At 35.6% G+C, this 22,028-nt stretch overlaps 1 protein-coding gene across 1 annotated transcript in view; it reads left to right on the forward strand.

The window, feature by feature from the left end:
- Positions 1-22,028, forward strand: part of LOC124640135 (neurexin-1) — a 177,198-nt gene that overhangs the window by 123,105 nt on the left and 32,065 nt on the right. The window contains exons 6-8 of the mRNA XM_047177799.1: positions 13,892-14,041; positions 14,474-14,634; positions 17,073-17,099. Coding sequence (XP_047033755.1) covers positions 13,892-14,041; positions 14,474-14,634; positions 17,073-17,099 — 338 coding nt within the window. The remainder of the gene's footprint in view (positions 1-13,891; positions 14,042-14,473; positions 14,635-17,072; positions 17,100-22,028) is intronic.

Here is a 22,028-nt window from a genome sequence, read left to right on the forward strand (position 1 = left end):
AGTAACAGGATTGGACATCTGCATACTCTATAAAGTAGTAGCTCCAAACTTGAATTCGCAAAACTAGTATTCAAAAGACGACCTAGTAACTTCAAGCCACGTAGTGGTACCAGCTTTGAATTTCGTTCACCCCGTTTAAGAAAATACTGAATACTGCGAAGTCAACTTCCAACAATCTCGTATAATAGAATCTGCAACTGACAAAGAGACCTATCTTGAAAACATCGCGACCCATTTACTGGAACGAGAATCTAAAATTGAGCCCGTTTTCAGTTTGGTAATAGGCTATTTAGCACCGCTTGGAATGGCTCTGCTAGCGAAGGTGGCAGAAAATATAGTGCGTCCTAATACCACAAATCCTTCGCGTTTAATTAACGTAATAAGTTTCAAAAAGCAATTCGAATACAATCGAAAGCTTTAGCAGAAAACAGTAACTCGTTTTTATGATGCCTTAGGGTATTAGCATGTAGATTGTTACCGCTATTCCGGCGTGAGGCGGTTTGATGTGGTTCTAACTGGTTCCAACTGCTTCACATCGGATCCTTGTAATCAGTGTAGCGTTATATTTACACGTAAATCTAGAAATGTTTTGGTCGTAACGTTTGATATATTTTACGATGGCAGATATAAGTTTTTTTGTGTGTGTCGAGGTATGAAATGCTTGACTCAAATGGGTCTTAAAATAGACTGAGCATGCTACAGCCTTGTAGGAATTGTAAAACTATTATGTTCATACTATATTTCATATTCAATAGGACCATAATTTTTATAGTAACCTGAAACTGAATTCTAGCATGGTATATTTTAACGACTCTGATAAATAATTTTCGATTTGCAGGTTGATAAACCTTTACAAAGTTGGAAAGCAATTTTGTCTTGTTAGTACGGCTAAAAATGAAATTATAATTGAGTTATCTAAAAATAGCAAGTTTTGTTGCTCAACTAATTTAGCTTATTCCTCATAAAATATTGTTTTGCTTGCGTGGGATGCTTGGTTTTTACTGGTATTAAAGATTTTCTTGTTGAGCATGAGCATTCTTGATGAGCATGTTTTAATGTCTGCTTTAAAATGATTATTTTGGTAACATTCATTTCGTTCTGCTTATTTTTAATACATTATGTGCTCAGATAATGACTTTTTAAACTGATCCTTAGCGTACTTATCATTTTTTGAAGGAGGTTTTCAGTTCTACCACTTGTGTTTTTTCTTCATGTGAAATCACTGTTCTAATTATCGTTTTCAGCAACAATTTCCAAATGAGCACACACGAATAAATTCAACATACCTACCTAATACGCTTTCGTCTTTCATTACATAATGACGAAACGAATCAAGTACCAAAATTCGCGATCCTAAATTACGAACAACGCAAAATATTTCATGTATGAACCAATTAGCGAACTTTTAGTATAGGCTGATGAAATAGTTTCAAATCAGCGTTTAATAATTGCTAGCAGCTGATTTTGAGTACTTGGGTCTTTGAATATACCTGCTTCTGTAATTTGTATTACCTCATCCTACTTATATTACCTTAGTATAGTTCGGCCATTCAGAGAATGCGTTCCTGACACGTCGCGATTTTCACTGACGACGTAACTTTGCAATGGCGTTGCAGTTACGATAAAAATATTTTTGCTGGTTGTTTACCGTTTTAACAATTGAGGAGCATTAAAACAACATTATTATATCAATAATCAATGAATGTTATAATTTTGTGCCAAACTGAGTGTCAAATAACTTGGTAAACAATATTTTTCTAAATCTATACTGCGCTATTACAAGGTTATGTCAGCGGTTTCAGAACAAAAAAAGCCACGGCCCCTAGTTCCCGGCAGTCCCGCTATTCCCGGTCACGGTGGCGACCGTGGTTACGGTGGGACAGGGGGTGCGAAGAATCTCCGGGTTACGGGAGGCCACCAAACACAACTGACTCTTGCGACGTACAACGGCCGCACGCTACGGCTTGACTCGCATCTGGCGCAACTCGAGGTGGAACTTGGGAAGATTAGGTGGCACATATTAGGGTTATGTGAAGTTCGAAGAGAGGGGGAGGACACCATAACCCTCGAATCAGGTCACCTAATGTACTTCCGAGAGGGAGACCAACAATCCCAAGGTGGCGTTGGGTTTCTGGTTAATAAGTCCCTAGCTGATAACGTTGTGGAGGTGTCTAGTGTGTCGAACAGGGTAGCGTACCTTATCATAAAGCTCACCGACAGGTATAGCCTCAAGGTAGTGCAAGTGTACGCACCGACCTCGACACATTCAGACGATGAAGTGGAGGATATGTTTGATGATATATCAAGGGCCCTCCACTTCACTACAAAGACCCATTACACCGTTGTCATGGGGGACTTTAACGCTAAAGTGGGAGTACAGATTTGCGGCGAATCGGCAGTAGGATCCCATGGATTTGGAAGCAGGAATCATAGGGGGCAAATGCTCGTCAACTTCCTTGAACGCGAGGGGCTCTTTTTGATGAACTCCTTTTTCAAAAAGCAGCCCCAAAGGAAGTGGACGTGGCAAAGCCCCGACACTATGACTAAAAATGAGATTGACTTCATCATGACGAACAAGAAGCACATATTCAGAGACGTCTCCGTGATCAATAGGTTTAATACCGGTAGCGATCACCGACTTGTCCGAGGCTCTCTGAATATCAACTTCAAGGCCGAACGTTTCCGTCTGATGAAGGCCAGGCTCCGACCAACACTGCTCCAAACCATGACAGGATCCGAAACGTTCCAGTCAAATCTGGAGAACCGATTTGCCGCCGTGGAAACCACAACAGACGTTAACCAGAACCACGAATATGTGGTTCGGATCCTCAGGGAGGAAGGTTCGAGATTCTGTAACATGCAGCGTAAGGGCAAGAAATCGAAGCTTTCGGAAGAGACATTAGGGCTTATGAAGAAACGACGTGAAAACCCGCCTGTCACTTCGTCAGCTAAGCGGGCTCTAAACCAAGAGATCAACAAGCACGTACGACGCGACCTCCGGTGCTCCAATACTCTTGACATTGAAAGAGCAATTGAGCTGAATCGGGGGTCAAAGGTGTTCGTACAATCTCTTGGAAGAAGCCACTTGACGAAGCTGACCACAACAAGTGGAGAAGTCGTTTCTTCGGTGCCGGCAGTCCTTTCGGAAGTGGAAAATTTCTATGGCCGGTTATACGCATCGCATGCATCTCGACCTGATCCCGGAAATGAGGATTCTAGAGCCACATTAACACGCCATTTCACCGAAGACCTGCCAGAAGTCAGCAGTGGCGAAATCGAGATCGCTCTGAGACAGCTCAAAAATGGAAAAGCCCCTGGCGAGGATGGCATTACAACAGAGCTTTTAAAAGCAGGAGGTAAGCCCGTACTGGGGGAGCTCCAGAAGCTTTTTAATGCCGTCCTGTTTGAAGGGAGAACTCCAGAGGCGTGGAGTAGGAGTGTTGTCGTCCTGTTCTTCAAAAAGGGAGACAAAACCCAGTTGAAGAACTATCGACCCATTTCCCTCCTAAGCCACGTATATAAGCTGTTCTCAAGAGTGATCACGAACCGACTTGCGCGAAGACTCGACGAATTCCAACCACCGGAGCAGGCTGGGTTTCGGAGCGGATACGGCACTATAGACCACATCCACACAGTGCGGCAGATTATACAGAAGACCGAAGAGTATAATCAGCCCCTGTGTCTAGCATTTGTGGACTATGAGAAGGCCTTTGACTCGGTTGAAATCTGGTCTGTTCTGGAGTCCCTGCAGCGTTGTCAAGTAGATTGGCGATACATCCAAGTGATGAGATGTCTCTACGAAGCCGCTACAATGTCCGTCCAAGTACAGAATCAGCAAACAAGGCCCATACCGTTGCATCGAGGAGTGAGACAAGGGGATGTTATTTCCCCGAAACTGTTCTCTAATGCAATGGAGGATATGTTCAAAACGCTGAACTGGAAAGGACGCGGCATCAACATCAATGGCGAACACATCTCTCACTTGCGATTTGCTGACGATATCGTCATCATGGCGGAAACGCTGCAGGACCTACAACAGATGCTGAACGACCTGGCTGAATCTTCTCTACGCATCGGCCTACGGATGAACTTGGACAAAACCAAGGTCATGTTCAATGAACATGTTCTACCGGAACCGATTGCGATACACGGCGCCGTTCTCGAAGTTGTTCGGAAATATGTATACCTCGGGCAGACATTGCAGTTAGGTAGAAACAACTTTGAGGACGAGGTGAATAGGAGAATTCAGTTGGGTTGGGCTGCATTTGGGAAGCTACGTCGAGTCCTAACATCGTCGATCCCACAGTGCCTAAAGACAAAAGTCTTTAATCAGTGCGTCCTACCTGTCATGACTTACGGAGCCGAAACGTGGACACTGACGGTACGGCTGGTCCACAAGTTTAAAGTCGCTCAGCGGGCTATGGAAAGGGCTATGCTCGGCGTTTCTCTGAGGGATCGCATCAGAAATGAGGTAATCCGTCAGAGAACCAAGGTCATCGACATAGCCTATCGAATCAGCAAGCTGAAGTGGCAGTGGGCTGGCCATATTAGCCGAAGAACCGATAACCGTTGGGGTAAACGAGTTCTAGAGTGGAGACCGCGCCTCGGCAAACGTAGTGTAGGACGTCCTCAGGCACGGTGGAGTGATGACTTGCGCAAGACGGCTGGCAGGAGCTGGATGCGAGAAGCCGAAAATCGATCTCAGTGGCGTGCACTTGGAGAGGCCTATGTCCAGCAGTGGACTGCGATAGGCTGATGATGATGATGTCAGCGGTTTATATTTTGTAGTGCTGTGCTAAAAATAACAGGCAAGTATCGTAATCTGTTCTTATACAGTTATAATATAAAATAATACGTTTTGATTTTCTTTTTAAGAATTGGAAAATAATGGACTATAAGACTTAATTATAACTTTTATGAAATATAAAAATAAAACTATGACCAAACCGCATTTTTATACTTAGATTAAAAATGGTAACCCCAAATGGCGTTATGGGCCGCCATTTTGTGACGCTAAAACAGTCGTCCGTTGTCGTTTCGTGCGCATAGACCACGTTTTTCAAGTGTTTTCGATCTGTTTTTATTTGATTACCCGGCTTTTGTTAGACCGAGATATCAGGATTGATTCTGTTATTGATAATAATATAATTATACATGTAGGCGAAGATGATGATGAAGACACCACCTCCTCAAGCAAATCGGAGTCTGATTAATATTCTGTTCGCACATTCAATTCAATGTACTTGTAACAAAGAATAAATAAAACAATTTTATTATATGAATATTACCTTTTTTTGGTTTCCACTTAAATAACTAAAATATAAAACAAATGATTCCGCCAATTTAAAACGAAAATAATCTTAAAATAATGCGGCGGTTCATTTTGAAGGAACGGTAACGAACTCAGTGTTATGTTGTGCCCATCACTAGTCGTGACTAACTGATAGGTGTCAGGAACGCATTCTCTGAACGGCCGAAGTATAATGGATTGCATTTGTTACCTATTTGTAACGGATAAGTGATTTCAGAGTTTGGAAATCATTGTAGTACCACGTAACAATTTTGGTCTTGATTTTAAGCAATTGCTTATGGTTTTCTACCATGAAACCCTAGCATTTTTTATAACCTAATATTAAACTAGGTAGACTAACTAAAGCTTCTAGGTTACCTCAAAATTCTAATAAACCAAATATATGGCGATCGTAAATTTTTCCCCAACGTTTTTAAAATTTAACCAAAATAACGAAGACGGGTAAGTTTAATCAAGTATAAATAAAGGATTATAAGGGATGAAAGGAGTTGAAAAGGATAGTTCTAAAAATATATTTAGCTTTGTAATGACTTCAAAAGAATTTGTGTCTATTTCAGTGGTTTTACATTAAAACGACGGTATTATAAAGATTGACATTCAGATGAAATTACAGGGATCCTTTCTTTGCTCGTGGAAATTATTAACTCTGAAACATCTAAAAATTTTGTTTATTAGTTTACTAGGTATATGGTTTGAATATCATTTCAATAGCGTAATGTAGATGTTTTAACATTAGTAATGTGATACTACATGTTTTACAAACTATTTTATTTACGAGTAACCCAGTCTCCAATAAATTCCGTCAACAAGCCCAAATGTTTTATGGAAGGAAATTCGTTTCAAAAGTTCCATTAAAGTAGGGTACCAAAATTAGAATAAACCGCGTCGAATAAAATTTGCATACAGTGCGGGTCGCGTTCTGCGTCCAAAATTGAGTTTCCCATGCCTATCCCGAAACCAATATGGCTTCCATCCCTTCACGAACGTACCTCTTACTATGCGACAAACGATACCTGTAGAAAAGCGACGAAGCATTTATGTTCACACCTATCGCTTTCCACATCACAATGCCATACGAGTCCGTTGTAACATTACCGTCAATGTATACCAACATTGCGCGTTCTCCATTAATGCATAACACACAGTTGTTGAAGTTACGGCCCCATTCCAAGGATTGTTTTGTTTCTTGTGCAAATTTTCTTTGTTTGCGAAAATGGCCTTAATGTGTGTATTTAGAGGTTTAATATAAGACCTTATCGTAAACGTTGTAAGTTGTTTGGGGTAATGTGATAGCAGTTTTAAACCGAAGGGTTAGTATATCGTTTCATTGGAATAAATTAGCGTAAATCATTTTTGTTTCCAAACATTTTCGTGGAAACATAAAGGATAATTTCTTTAGCCAGAATCTACTTTGTTATAATTAAATAACCTGAACTAAGAAGATATAGAAATAATTTTCTTTGGTCTGCTTTTAACTCAATCTAAAATGCAAATTACCTGGATGTAGTTTTCATCCTTTTGAGGCGATTAAGTTATTATTCGAAGTTGTAGTTTGTGTAAACGTTTTAGTTTACTAATTAGGGGAACATATAATTGTTTTAATTTAGGCGATCAATCTTTTGTGGGTACCACGCGACATAGCTTCTTCTTCAAATCATTTTTTTAAGTTGTCAAGGTTTTCTTTAACAACTACATCTCGGTAGAGTTATGTTTTGTGTGCTGCAAATCAAGTCCATTAAGTTATTGTTTGATGAAATCCCATATCAGCATTATTATCATAGCTAGCTATACACTAGTACGTACAATTTTCGCCGTATAACGCACTCGTGATACGAATACATCATCTCTAATGGATAATGCATGTAAACCGATCAGTACTTGAAACCATTCACAATATTGAACGTTCCCTGCTCGCATATTTTTTGTAGAAATGATGGGAAATTCCATTTGATGGCTCCTTCCACCTTGGGGAATGCAAATATCTCAACAAACTTTTTAAGGAAAACGCATCAAGATTTGCCCGTTGCCTTGACAAGGTAATTTTAATTTATGGCTCTTCTTATCTAGTTAAATATGTTTGCTTGATGGTACTTTGGATTGGGTTACGTATATCTTGTTAGGGTAATGTTTTGAAGTATAGTCTGTATGTACGTTTATTTAAAATACTGCTATAAATAATGCTGTGTAGAATATTTGTAAAAGGAAAATAAAAAACCAAGCTAAATGAAACTTTTACAACAAACACCAAAAATGAGTATCGTAAAACGCGTATGAGTCACTTACACTCATGTTATACAGTTATTACAAGGCATTGCAGACACAAAACTAGTTACAAGTACACAAATAGTCCATGAATAGTTCTCCCGGGCAGAATTGTGACGGTTTCCTCGGAACGTCGAGAGTTGCGGGGGATAGTTAGTAGGGTGTGCCACAGGGTACGTCGTTAGGACCACTATTATTGAGCCACGAATTAGAAACCTTTCTATTAACCTAACTAGTTTAATGCGACTTGGAATTTACGGGTTCACGGGTAATTTAAGTTATTTATAGCGTAAGTGTGGGTAAATTCCCCTTCTATCTCTCGGCTTATGCGTTTGTATTGTTTTATGTCATAGAGTATTATGCTTAAGTTAACGTTGGTGCATAGTGACAGGTTATTAGGTAGAAGGAACATTAATCTATTGTTCTCAGGCGACTTGTAAGACGCGCACGGAATAATAAGCAGTTGATACAATTTCCTTTTATAACCCACATTTATTAAGATGATGAATTTTGTGTTCGTCGCTCTAATAAAATATTCAGGTGCTCAAAGTAAATTCTAAAACGCCTTCCACTTTGAAAGTAGATATTTTACAAATAAATCAACAGGTAACAATTTATCTTTTCGAACAATTTAACTGGAACACCATAACTTACTGACGTTCAGACAAACGATATTTTATGCGATTCAGAATATCAACAAGCTATTTTTGTTAATAAAACTTTACAGTAAGTTGTGTAAAAGAGAAGTTGCGTACTTTATTGTATTTTGGAAGGAATGAAACCTTTAAGTTTGTTTTGGGGCGAGGCCGATGGTTCAGTAACTTTTGACTGTTGTTTTGTCTTTTAGACGAGTCACGGTTCGTAAGCTGATATTTTAAGGTAAATGGAATGTTTGGGGAAGCGATAGAGTTACTTTATAATACTTATATTGTTTGTATACGAACTATTACTGAAGTATTTATTGAAACAAGGTCTGCTTCAGTGTGAAATGTTTCATGCCAAAGATTTAAATGTGCCTAAGTATAAAAAATATTCATAATTTTAAGCATTATAAAACAAAATATTGCCTAGCTAATAAAAAATGTTAACAGCAAAGTATAAGCCTCGTTCTGAGTCATTATGGTGCAGCAAGAAATAATGGCCTGCTTTCTTTTAAGATCATATTTCAAAAAGCTTGTTACCTTTAGTGACGCAGGCGAGAGAAATTGTTTCTTTTTTTCAATCATACTTATTAAGGCATTAGTGTTAAACATTATTTTGAGGAGTACATATTTTTTTTACGAAGTTAACAACATTACATACAAATACATGATCAGTATTCGAATTATATTTTTAAACGCTTAACAAAAATATAGCGATGAAAAATTTTGTCTCATCGCTGTCGACTGGAAGTGTGCCCAAGAGACTGCTGGCAATTCTGTCTTGGCTATACTTTATAGCTTTGTATTTGGTAAAACCGGGTTTTGAGTCCTGGGAAGTTAGGTCAATAATTTCAAGGATGTCTATGGATTAATAGTTAACGAGAAATACGCATATAAAACTCAATTCTAAGTCAAAGAAATAGCTAATATTACTTAGTAACATACACAACAGTACCTGGAAACTGTACTTATACTTAAACAAATATCATCACAAAGCCGTACTAAAACTTAGTCATAACCCGAATAGCAGAAATTCAAGCAAATAGCGCTCATATGTCTAAAACGAGGAGAACAGTAATATTCGCTCTCTAACATACATTACGTGCTTCTGCAAACATCTTTATATTTCAAACAATCCAGTTTATAAAAATGCTTTCATTATATTCAGTCACGTTTCTCTCTTCATGTTAAAACTTCACTGATTCTCAAATTCATGGTGTTTTCAAGTTTTCAACTTTTTGTCTCCTGTGCTTTGAAGTGTGAAAAATTAATTTTATTAGACAGAGTTTTGGAAATAACAACCCTATTAGAGTTTTGCGATGTTTACTGTTTTTGGTATGTTGTCTGTTTGTTGGTTTTTTGATTATTGTCGTCTACATTACTATGAGTAGGTGATGATAAAATGTCTCGCGGTGATGTGTTTTATTATTTATTTGATTTATGTACTTTGATAATGACATTCACAAACCGAATCAAAGGCTTTCATTATTTTTGAATGCATAATTTTAAATCTGTATTAATTTAAACCAACAACACAACTTTTTTCATTATTACAAATCAAACTAGTTCCGAAAACTACACACTAAATCACAATACACAACTTCCATGTCGTACATTGAAATCCACGGATTTAATGTCCATGCCATTAACTTCGAGTGTCGTGGTTAGCATAGTTTAAAATTTTTACATCGCTCTATAGGGCCCAGGAGAGTAATTGTAACTAATCTGACGTCACAACTTCCCAGCTTTGTCTTTCGTAACAAGCTGAAATTTTATGTCCATTTTTATTCCTGGAAGTTGTCATGGCATAACCATTACTGTGAAAGTATGATACAAGTTTTTTATAGACGTCTCTGCAGTGTCAGACGTTGAATTTTAGTAGACTTTTATTTTTAGGTCACGTTCTTCGTCTTTATCGGTATTGGGCATAACAGTGTCTTCGTAAAAAATATTGAAAGGTTTATTCGAAACGTCAGTTTTAACGATTACTTTAAACGCTACTTTTATACTTTTATTGAAAGCAAGATTTCCCTTTTTGTGTACTTTTTTTCGATATTACCACTTTAAATCTTTGCATTTACGTTCTAAAGCTTTAGCGTTACACCATCTGATACAATCATCAAATCTGAACAAGCAATGAAACCAATCTTCTCTTCAGTAACCACAACCATCAACTGTTGATTTCATCAACAAATTAGACCACGAGCAATATTCCTTCCATTACCTTCACTATCGCATATTGTATCTCTGCTACCTCCGTGTTAATCTCAAGATTACGAGTTTGCTGTCAACCCTCTCAGTTATATTGCAGCATTACAGTCTAGTACAGGTGCTTGAAGCTACGCTCTGCTAAGCGTTATTGTATTGACTTCATTTGCTGTTCCAACCTCTAATGCTTTGTTACGTAGATTTAACTGCCTTTGTGGTTTTGAATTGATAAATAAATATTCAAAAGTACTGACTATGGACCTAAATTGTTTGAGTTTTGTTAAGGCAAATGAGATATTATAAGTAAGCAGCAACTTAAAGTCAGGGTTAACTTCTGATTTAAAATCAGTTCTAGTCAAGCAAATATTGCTTAGTAAGCTAATAAATAGACTAGTTAACGTTTTTATGTTATGAATTCAACCACTGAATATTTACTAGTTTCTGTACAATTATGTATTGCCAGCTGCTCGAACCTTAAACAACTAATGAAGCCGTAAAGAGAGCAGCAGAAGCAAGAAAATCTACCAACAAGAAAGTTGCGGCGATTAATCAATTTCCAGAGTTCAGGTGGCGCCAAGTTTCGTCTTCGATTAAAACTGCATAAAGCCATAACTAGGCGAGACTGTTCCATTATTAGTTCAACGAAAGTATGGCAGTACAGGCTTTCTTTTACGGGCTTATTTTATTAAAGAACTTTTTCTAGTTAGCCTTTTCTAGACTGTACTTTGTGAAGCCAATTACTAGTATTACTAGCGCTACTATTTAGTGCTCGTGTTTTAGTAGGTAGAGAACGTGGGGTATTTTTAACTTATTACTTGAACAGGAGATGTAGGTACAATTATAGAAGATGCTAATGAATGATCGGAAGGAAAAACAATACTGTCACAGAAGGATATCATTCATATCCCGTTGTCTAAATTGCTCTGTAATATTATCTAAAAGGAACTTTGTACTGTTCAAGTTATAAATAAATTATGTGTACGAAACATAGCAAAAAGGTCGATTACCCTATGCGAGCCTATCTGATATCACAACGAACTATCAACAGTTTCCGATGGTATCAAGTGATGGATGACCGGATGATACTCAAATCGACTATTATTAACCTAAAGTATCGTTAACGATGCGAAAATGGAACCCAAGAATTTAGTAAGCAAAGTTAAAGTTAAGGTCAAACATAGTATTATAGAATTAAACAATATTTATATTTAAACATCTGCAGATTTATATAGACGACCTCTTAATTGACTTAGACTTCTTTTTCGAAATTGTAATAATAATTTTGGTACTTGAAGATTTTTGAAAATATCACAAAATCTAACAGCAAAAACCCCTCTCAGTTTCACTAGCAATATCAGAGTTTATAAGAGAAAAAAATATAGGCTGTCTTAGTAGCAAGACTAAGTTCTCCGAAGGGAATGATGATACTATAATATGTAAGGGTTGTGGTAGCCTAAGCTGAACTAAGGCCACTATTGCCTTATACAATTTCTTTGCTAAAGGAAAAACTCGCGGGAATAAGGCAATATAACCTGAAGATTGAACACATTATTATTTATAGGCATTTCTATTCTATTTTTTGTAATAACTTTAATATTATTATTTTGTTTCTTCGAATGTTTGGAATCATAGTCAAGAGTATCGGATTCATGAAATTCGATCGATGATTGAAAATACCTTTAAGTATGTGTTTTTCATATGATCTTTCCTTCTGTTAGCCTTAACCTAGAAAAAATCTTAAGGTTACTGGCTATCATCCACACTACGACCCTTAAAGAGGAAAGCAATAAAGAAAGAAGTATAGTCGGGTGATGTCATGCGCCCAATTGCTTGCAACAGCCAAACAAAACCGCAGCTACTTTTAAATATAAACAAAAATTAACGCAATAATTACAGAATAACAAAAACACCCAAAACGGCAGCAATAATTACGCGAACGATTCCTGCCTGAGATAAAACACACGTCCAAAAAAACAATTCCCCTCCTTAATTAATCAAACCGTCTTCATTGTATCAACACGTATTTTCGCTGAAATTCATTACGGCCCAATACAATTCAGTTATTTATCACCGGTACGGCTGTTCTGAATTAATCATCTTCTCCCTGCACATTGCGAGGTAATTTATGAACTTCATACATTGCATTTAACGCTTATAATAATAAATATCCAATTTGAAAATGTTGGGCAACGATATTTATTTGGTTTTCAAGTTTTTTTTGGACGTCATCAATAGTGGAATTGTTATTTGCATCGAAGAGACACAGCTGTTGTGAATCGTTTATTTTAAAGTTTTTTTTTGTTATTGTCTACTGGAATTATTGTGTCATCAATGTTATTTATTGGGTTCCAAATATAGCTCCACTTTTTATTCCAGTACCGTTACTGGAATAAAAATTAGTAATATGATACAGAAATAAAATTTTCTCATTTTGAAAACATTTCTCAAACGATATAGTTAAAGTACAAAAAAACCTACTATTGCTAAACTATTATTGATCCTTACTATTTAATAAGAAATATTATCTAGCTAGAATATTTGTTTTAATTGTTCTGTCAAATTTTAACTCTCTCGTTAATTGGTGAGCTAGGATCTAAAACTAATTATGTTTCTAATTACATTGCGGCGGTTTTGTGGAACAGGCAGCTTCGTGATTAGCTGTATCACTTTGTTTCAAAGCTATTTCTAGTATTAGTTCAATAGTATTGATTAGTCCCGCCGTTTCACCCACGTCCAGATCGGCTAACACTTTATATAACTAATAGTCTTTAATTATTGTCAGGGTACCACCTACCGCAATAAATTAGTATCGCCGTTATACCATAACAGCCAAAAAAAAAATCAATTGCATTAAGAAATGATCATTTATCCTTAATTGGCAGAATAAGCTGTACCGAATTCTACACAATAGAACTTCGATATCTATGAATAAAGAGGAAAAAATATTTCTATGTTTCTGAGTTATGATATTTCTGATGAATAGAGCTTCTTAGGATTAGCAGTTTGCCTTTCTCTAGGCAAACATTATTTATTAAAAAAGTCTATTATACTTAATTTTACTGAAGAATAATATTGTTATAACGATCTTTTGTGTGTTTACCGGCTTTAATATTTTTCTTTCATTAGAGAATACCCGTTGGCAGTCAATCTTTTTATTCTTTATTATGTTTATTTTGAAAAAAATCTTAAGAAAAATAAAGCTTTCTGGCGGCCTGAAAGAAACAGAATATCTTTAAACTGTGCTAAAAGGAACAATGCTCCATAAAGTCATCGAAGTACCTACATATTTTTTTTACAAAACAAAGCACTGACCATCTTCTTTTCACCTCAGTCGTACCCGAACCTTTATACATTTTATTGACGCAACCATACACCCTATGTTTTAATCCACAGCTTCGTAATATCAAATTGAAACTTAGATATTTATTTGATACACAATCAGCATCACTAACAAAAATCTTCTTTGCAGACAAAGCTCCATCGGAAGCAACATTTCGCGGCGCAGAGTTCCTTTCCTACGATTTGACGCAAACCGGCGGAGAGCCCATAGTGAGCACACAAGACGCCATATCACTGTACTTCAAGACACGCCAGCCTAATGGACTGCTGTTCTACACTGGTAAGATCTGCTGTGCCTTTGTGCTGTGAAGTTTGAAAGCTTTCATTATTGGTTGAAAGTGGTATGTGATGTGTAAATCTCTGTCTTTTGTTTTTGAATGAGTCAAATGAAATTTTCTGCTTTGAGAAGTAACTTTGGTATAAATGAGTCCAGTAAATTGGTAGATATAATTTTAAGTTTGTTTTCAAACAAGAGAGTTTTGGAACTATTTGATTGGTAAAATCATGTGCTGGAATATTCTGATCTGCTGATTCAATGGGAGTCAATACGAAAATGTTTTTTTATTGTTAGGGTGAAAGCAAATGACTCCCGTTTTTAAGTGTCTGTTGTACATTAGAGTAAATATTGCTTTCTCAAATAAGTCCAAATACCTCAGTAGAAGACTAGGAAATAAATTAAAGATCATCTCCTTATTTTATTCTTTATGTCCAGGTCATGAAGCAGACTACCTCAACCTTGCCGTCCGGGATGGTGGTGTCTCGCTTACGATGGGGCTTGGTAACGGCAAACAAGAAATGCATATCAAACCAGCCAAGACGAGGTTCGATGATCATCAGTGGCATAAGCTGACGGTGCATCGGAGAATACAGGAGGTAAGCATTACTTTTATTTGTTTGTTACTGTTATTTCTTTTGAAAACACGTTTCTTAGAGCCACAAAAAATTTGATACGACTGGAGGGAGGAATAGGAGTCTTGAATAAAATGTCATGTCGAATAAAAACAAGTTTATTCAGGTATTAGAAGAAAGAAAGAAAGAAAATACGTTTATTCACGCACGCGTATTATTTGATGGCAGTTCATTCGGTCACAAATCTGTTTTTCAAACCACTAGGGCTTTTTCCCGATATTCTTAACGAAATCCGTTATGTGAGTACCATAACCAAGTAATTGAAAATATTCCATACAATCCATGTAATCGCATGTAACTACAATCAGCGACCGTCGGTTCACCCTTTCTTATTTATACGACCCCCATGTTCCGAGATTTCATCAGCCGAATATAAAGCGCTTTCATCGCTCTACAAATATTTTATGACCTCAGGCCTTTATTGCAAGCTGTACCTTGAACTCAGATCGATAGCACACGACTTATGGCCCATTGGCGTGTTTTAACCAAAACCCATCCATCATTGGTGCCATTACTTCAAAAAACTGAATCGATTCGTATCCGAGTAATTTGATTATTAAAGTCGAAACGATTTTTTCGTCGAAAAGCGAATATTTCAAGTGTTTCGCTTGAACGTAATTAGTGTGTATTCGATCTTTTGGCTTTTGTAATGGAAGCAATTTTGCGGCGATAAATTTGGTCGGTAGTGGAATCGGGGTATATGTTTCCTGTATATCGGTCGGAGGAGTGTTTGAACGATGACCGCTTGACTGGCGCGTAATTTATTTTAAATTATTTATCTTTATATTGTTGAGTTTTTGCTGTTGTGTCTTTTGTTGATTTTGTGTGCTTTACTTCAGGAGCACCACCTGTGAATTTAAATTCATATAACAACAATATACCAATAATACCGTTGCTTAAGATGTTATTACAGCCCGTATTAATTCATTATTTGTCATATTTGCATCGTCTCTGTCATACTTACCTACAGGGGCTTCGAATGGTGAAAAATTGGAAAAACGAAGTTGAACAATAAATGTGAAGTAATTTAATCTGCAGTTGGGTTTATTTCTGCACTTCACGTTCAAGAGAAGTGAAACAAATTGGTGAAGTATTTATGGTTATATTTTCAAAGAGAAGTAAAAATTTACAGTCACTAAACATATCGTAAATTATTATATTTTTATCATAATTCCCTGAACTGCCTTCATAGGATTCGGTATCATGAATGTGTAATGCGCCAAAAATGAGTCTCGTGATCAATTTTTGCATAATATGTGACCTCTTTTGGAGACCCAATTGCTCGCAGATTTATTACGCTATTACCACAAGATAGCTGGTGTTAAATAGCTTACTATGAGGTTACTCGATCACGATTTATTACTTTCATAATCATTCCTCTAGGAAGGGTAAAACGATGTATGACATTGTTTGCACTCAGAAAAGACTTGAGATCTTTCAATGCCTGTTCTGCGTAGTAAAGCGAAGGTTTAAGTGTTAGCAAAAAGTACGAAGTTACTGTTCTTCTTCCTGCACTATTCTCAAGTTATTTGTAAGAGTTTTGAGTTGATATTATTAGACGTAGAATACTTGTTAATGTACCTTTGTAAAACATCCATTTCTCAGAAGCAAAAGGACCAACTTCAACATACTCCCCGTTTCTTCATCCGACCGACATGCAAGTCGAGTAACCATTATAAACGAGGCACAAACCGCTAGTAAATAGTTTATTTACGTACTGCGTGCGAGCCCGTTCCATTCCTAGCTATTCCGTTATCTTTAATTATGTATTATGTGGGGCTTTCTCATTCTTTGGGAATTTTGGGGGCTTATCGGAACTGGTCATGTGGCCTAGATTTGATGTGTAGATTTATTTACTTCTAGCTTTGTGATAGATTAGGTTTTCGAAGGGAAATAGGTGATAGTGTTTTTTTTTCGTTCGTTGAAGGTTTTTGACGTGGGCTTAGTTGGATATTAATATGTTTGGGTTTGTGTTGTGATGGTATGTCTTGCTAATGGTTGGTAGGTGTTACACGTGAGCTTAAATACCTGATTGTCTAGACTGTGGAAGGTGGAAGGTTATGACACCTTACACACCAATGGATTTTCCGATAGGTTTTACTTTTTTCACGAAAAATCGGTCGGGCGGTTTCATTTTATCATCACTAATGACAGGCTCAAACCTGCAATTGTCTATTATAAGTGCATTCCGAACAATCCAACCAGAGAATTCTGACAGTTTTTGCAAAAAAATATCAGTAAGGGTTTTATAGCCTGATGAAATGATAAGATTTTACTTGGTTTACCCGTGCAGTTTGGTCCTTTTATCTTTTATTTAGAAACAAACAAGGTACATTTTGTTCCGTATATCATTTGACGCGGAACGTTGTTTCGCATACTAATTAAGCTTATTATTGTTGCAGATCACGCCGTTTACCAGTTTCTGCAGGGTAAGTATTATTCATTAGCTTTGTAACCAAATCTTCCTTAAGACGTACACCTTTAGATTTCTTAACACGGAATAAATAAATTAAATCTTCTTTTCTTTTTCAAATTTCTTCCTACTTTAATTATTTTCTTTTGTGTCTTATTCATCTTTAATTCCTGGGTAAATCATCTTCGTGATTACATACTCGACGAACACTTATCATTATTTAGATATTACATACCTATTCATGTTTTCATACACAATATTATGATAGCTGAATAAAAATATAGCACACAGAGTATTCAAAATAAACATAAAAAAGTCTCTATCTAAAAATCTCTACTGAATATATTGCTAGAACGAAGAACCGTGTACTTATTTATAAAGTCGTATTGTTTAATTCTTATTACACGTAATATTTTACGTATCATATTATTTATTAAAGCAAAATACTTCACCAATAAATAAATACAGTTCACATTCAAATTAATTGGTAGATTTTAATAAAGATAATTTATAATTGAACCAATTTCTTGTTACCAATTCTCTTGAAAATCAATCTCATTTTAATGTCTATTTTCGTGAAATACAGTGAATACTGTACCACGAATAAAGTAATTGCTTCAGGACTTAATATCGCACGCTGCAACTTTTAGTCGGCCGATAGTTTGTTTGGGCTTATAAATCAGTATGAAGATGAATGGCGTACGCAGATTACAAGCATCAAGTATTTAGCCGGTATCAGACCGACTGAAAACTTTGATAGGCATCAAGATTTTCTTAAAAAAAAAATTGCCAACTACCAGGTCAACTGGACAACGACTATTTAGTCTGTAGTTTGCGGTTACTCTTAGAATGTATATTCTCTAGAAATAATTTTGCTCGTGACAGCAATTTAATTCAGTTCGGGAAAATTCTGTGTGCACTACTCATTTTACTAATGGGGAATGGGGAAAATGTATTTTACGTATGTGGCAATTCATTTCAAATGAAACGAAGCTAATGAATTGCAAATATCGGAGAAAGTAATAGAGTCGTAATTTTTAATTATAGAGAGGAACTTAACGTATACAGCTATACACATTTTTAATCTTAATTATTTATTTTTTTAATTTTTGTCTGTACCCTCGAGGCTTCGACTCTATATTGTATCCGGATGACATACTTAAGTTATATTTGATTTGGGTTTGGAAAGAAGTTATCCTGGGACTCGGTTAAAATTACGAGAATCAGAAAGTTATAAAAAAACATGATATAATTAATATGAAATTGTAGGTTATCCAATTTACTGACTCCTCAACTACCAAGTCCAAATAGAAATGTATATCTTTGAATAAAGAAAATACTTGTCTTTACCATTCATGTATTAAATTAAATTCCACGAAAGCACAGTTAAGTCAAGGGTAAAAACTATGACCTACCCTTTATTCCCTTTAATAGAGTGACGCAGAGAATCAAATAGAGCTGCAATCTAAAGCGAGAGAAGTTAAAAATAGTTAGTGGTTTAAAAGTTTTCTGTATTAAAAGGAGTCGTCTGCATCGTAATGGGGCGAAAGTCAATGAATAGGCGTCTCCACAATAGAGGCTGCACAATAGGTAGGTTTAAATTGGAATTAGTATATGAAGATCTGTGGGTTTTGCTCTCAAGGTAGGATAAATGACAGAAAAATTTGGTTGCAAAAAATTATTCAATTATTAAAAAAAGAAATAAAATTTACAGAAATTATATAGATTAATTATTAATAATTATATTGCTGGAATAGTCAAGGCCAAATTACAAAGAAGTTACTCCACCATAAATCCACTCCTTGGACTTAGGTACTGACGTTTCTTAATATAACTTGTGATAAAAACCTTTGATTTGATACGGCTCATTGGCAATTTCTGTGTTTGTTTTAGGTTTGGGGTTTAAAAACAATTTTTTAATGTTAAAAAGAAAAATTATTTTTTACTGTTAACATAGTCATTTCAAAGACAGGATTTGTTGATAGAAAGGCGATGTTATCATCTACGAGAGATAATAAATATTGAGTTTGAATGGAAACTAATTTGAATGTTTATAATTATCATAATAAAGTTCTCTGATTTAATTTTCATTATCAAATGGATATAATATAGCGTAATGAAATAATTAATTTGCTCAATTAACCGTGTTATCTATTCCAGTTTGTTTGGTTATGGTTCGTTATGATAATCTAAATTATGTTGTTTGATTAGGGTGTCGTTTAATTTATAATTTTGGCAGTTAATTTTAAAACAAAAGTCATTTAATTAACATATTGTATAATTGCATATTGATAACCTTGGAAAGGCAATATAACGTACATATTTAATTTCAAGGTGAATTATAATTTTGACCAACAATACGACATTAATTAATTCTGTGTTTTTAAGTATAGTTTTAGAATTATACGGATGCAAAATTTTCATCAATTTTGATGTCACATAATTGTGTAATCGCGAAAGCTTATAAGTATGTATGTCATTTGTTTATTTAAAAAAGAATAATGAAATGTTGACGTAACATGACAATATAAACTCATACATCGGAATAACGTAATATAGGCTTTCTTAGTTGTCGTTGAGCATCCTTGGCAGGTCGTTACGGGCAGTCAGAAGGCTAACCGAAGTCTAACCAAGGGGTCAGATAGGCAGTCGCTACTTGTAAAGCACTGGTACTCAGCTACATCCGGTTAGATTGGAAGCCGACCCCGACATAGTTGGTAAAAAGGCTAGGCAGATGAGGCTTTCTTTAGTTGGGCGTGGGAAGAGTTTGTCTGTAGACGCGAGTGAATCAACGAGACAAGTTAGTGTAGGTACAAAATTTCATTTTACAAACATATTTGATCGTTCCCAAACCCTTTAAGTAAATAAGTTAAATATTAATCTATAAAGCTAGAGAGTCAATTAACTCTTCCATTACTTTGGAACAATTTGAAAACTTTAATCGGCTAAGTTTTATGATCGATCAATGTTTTAATAATTCTATAAACGACAATGACGTAGACTAATCGTCTTTTTCATATTTATCTATACAGTTGAATCCGTTTATGATGATCGAAGGAACTTTACAAAAACATCATATTAAGCGAACGACATTCAGAGCATTCTGTAGAAAATAAAAAAATATCCTCATTTTGTCAGTAAGTATGTACCTATTTACTTAACTAGACAAAAACGTAAAAGAGATTAAAACAATATATACATTCTACTGTAAGTATAATGTTATACAGCTGAAGAGTTTGTTTGTATGTTTGTTGCTCAACTGGTACGGTTTAAAAACCCTTTTAGTTCTAGATAACTCATTTATAAAGGAAGGCTAGAAGCTTTTATCCATTGGCGCGGAGTAGTACCAACCGGACGCTGGTGAAACCGCTGAATCTTGTAATTATAAAGTTATAGTTCGGCCATTCAGAGAATGCGTTCCTGACACGTCGCGATTGAACTGACGACGTAATAACATTCATTGATTATTGATATAATAATGTTGTTTTAATGCTCCTCAATTGTTAAAACGGTAAACAACCAGCAAAAATATTTTTATCGTAACTGCAACGCCATTGCAAAGTTACGTCGTCAGTTCAATCGCGACGTGTCAGGAACGCATTCTCTGAATGGCCGAACTATAATTGTATATTATTTTTAAAATGCACTAGCTTATATAATAAACACCTACTATAATATGATTACTTATTAGGATAATTTTACATCGTGCAGTATTTTACACTGTGTTAAAAGCATTTTTTTACTTTCAATCCGAGCAGAACTCAAACAGAAAATAAAACAAATTAATGCGATTATGAGGACATAATCATTAATAATTAAAAGCAAATAATTCCAACCAATTAAAAAGAAACAAAACTACTCACAAACAAACTCCGTCACAATAAGGTCAGCAAAAAACTACAAACAAATGAATATTTATCGGCCATTTTAAAATCCCAATAAAACGGCAGCTGGTGACGTTATGAATAAACTGGTCCAATTAGTGGCGTGTTTAATTTACAGTTCCTTTGTCTTATGAAAAACAATGGAAGTTTTTTTTAAGGGTAGACGGCTATTTCGTCACGAGTCAGGCCTAACTGAAGGTGGGAATGTTAATTTTTTGGCCTTGGAGATTTGCTGTGTGAATGTGGGAAAGTTGAGCTAATTAAGGAGATGTTATATGTTTCTAATAGATTAGAATAATAATACATAGAACGGATCAATCTTTACTGTACTAGTGCGGATACAAATGAAACTGTCGTCTAGTTTGTATTTCAAAACAAAAATGTACAAACAAAAGAAGATGGTAAAGAACTCAGTGGTTTGAAACCAAACCGAATAACTTTAAAAAATACGAACAAAAAGAACACTTAATCGTAATTTTGACGCTTTGCCAACTCTACTCTACTCTGTAATTTGTCGACATAACATCATGTCTGCTTACCTACTACACATCAGGTGACATCGCTCCCAGGGTTATTACATAATTTGAAATTACTATCGAATACCTGTCATTGACCATCCAGATTTTAAACCACTATTTTGAAATAAACCAATTTGAAATATTGTCAGTTTCATAGATTGTGTTATATTGAACAACTTTAGTATTCAAAAGCTTAGGTAAGGTTATTGGTTTCTAGTTTTGGGTCAAACATTTTGAATTTGGGTTTTTGTGTATCTTATGGATTTAGTCTAGTTTTGTTGTTCAGTATCTAAAGTTTTCTGTCTATTATGTTAAATTAGTCTTTAAACTGGTCATGAATTATGGTTTAAAGACATTACTTAATTTGTTGACAGATTATTTTTGAATATTTTTTTCATTTCATTGAATTTTACTTCAGTGAATACGTGTTTTCATTTCTTCCTTCCTTCCATAAATAATAGTTGAAATCCGAGTCTTTTATCCGTATCATATGTTGATACATTTAATCCGTCTCCTATAAATAAAAACACCAAAACAATAAAC

This window comes from Helicoverpa zea, chromosome 20 (assembly GCF_022581195.2).
Source record: "Helicoverpa zea isolate HzStark_Cry1AcR chromosome 20, ilHelZeax1.1, whole genome shotgun sequence".
Classification (NCBI taxonomy): domain Eukaryota; kingdom Metazoa; phylum Arthropoda; class Insecta; order Lepidoptera; family Noctuidae; genus Helicoverpa; species Helicoverpa zea.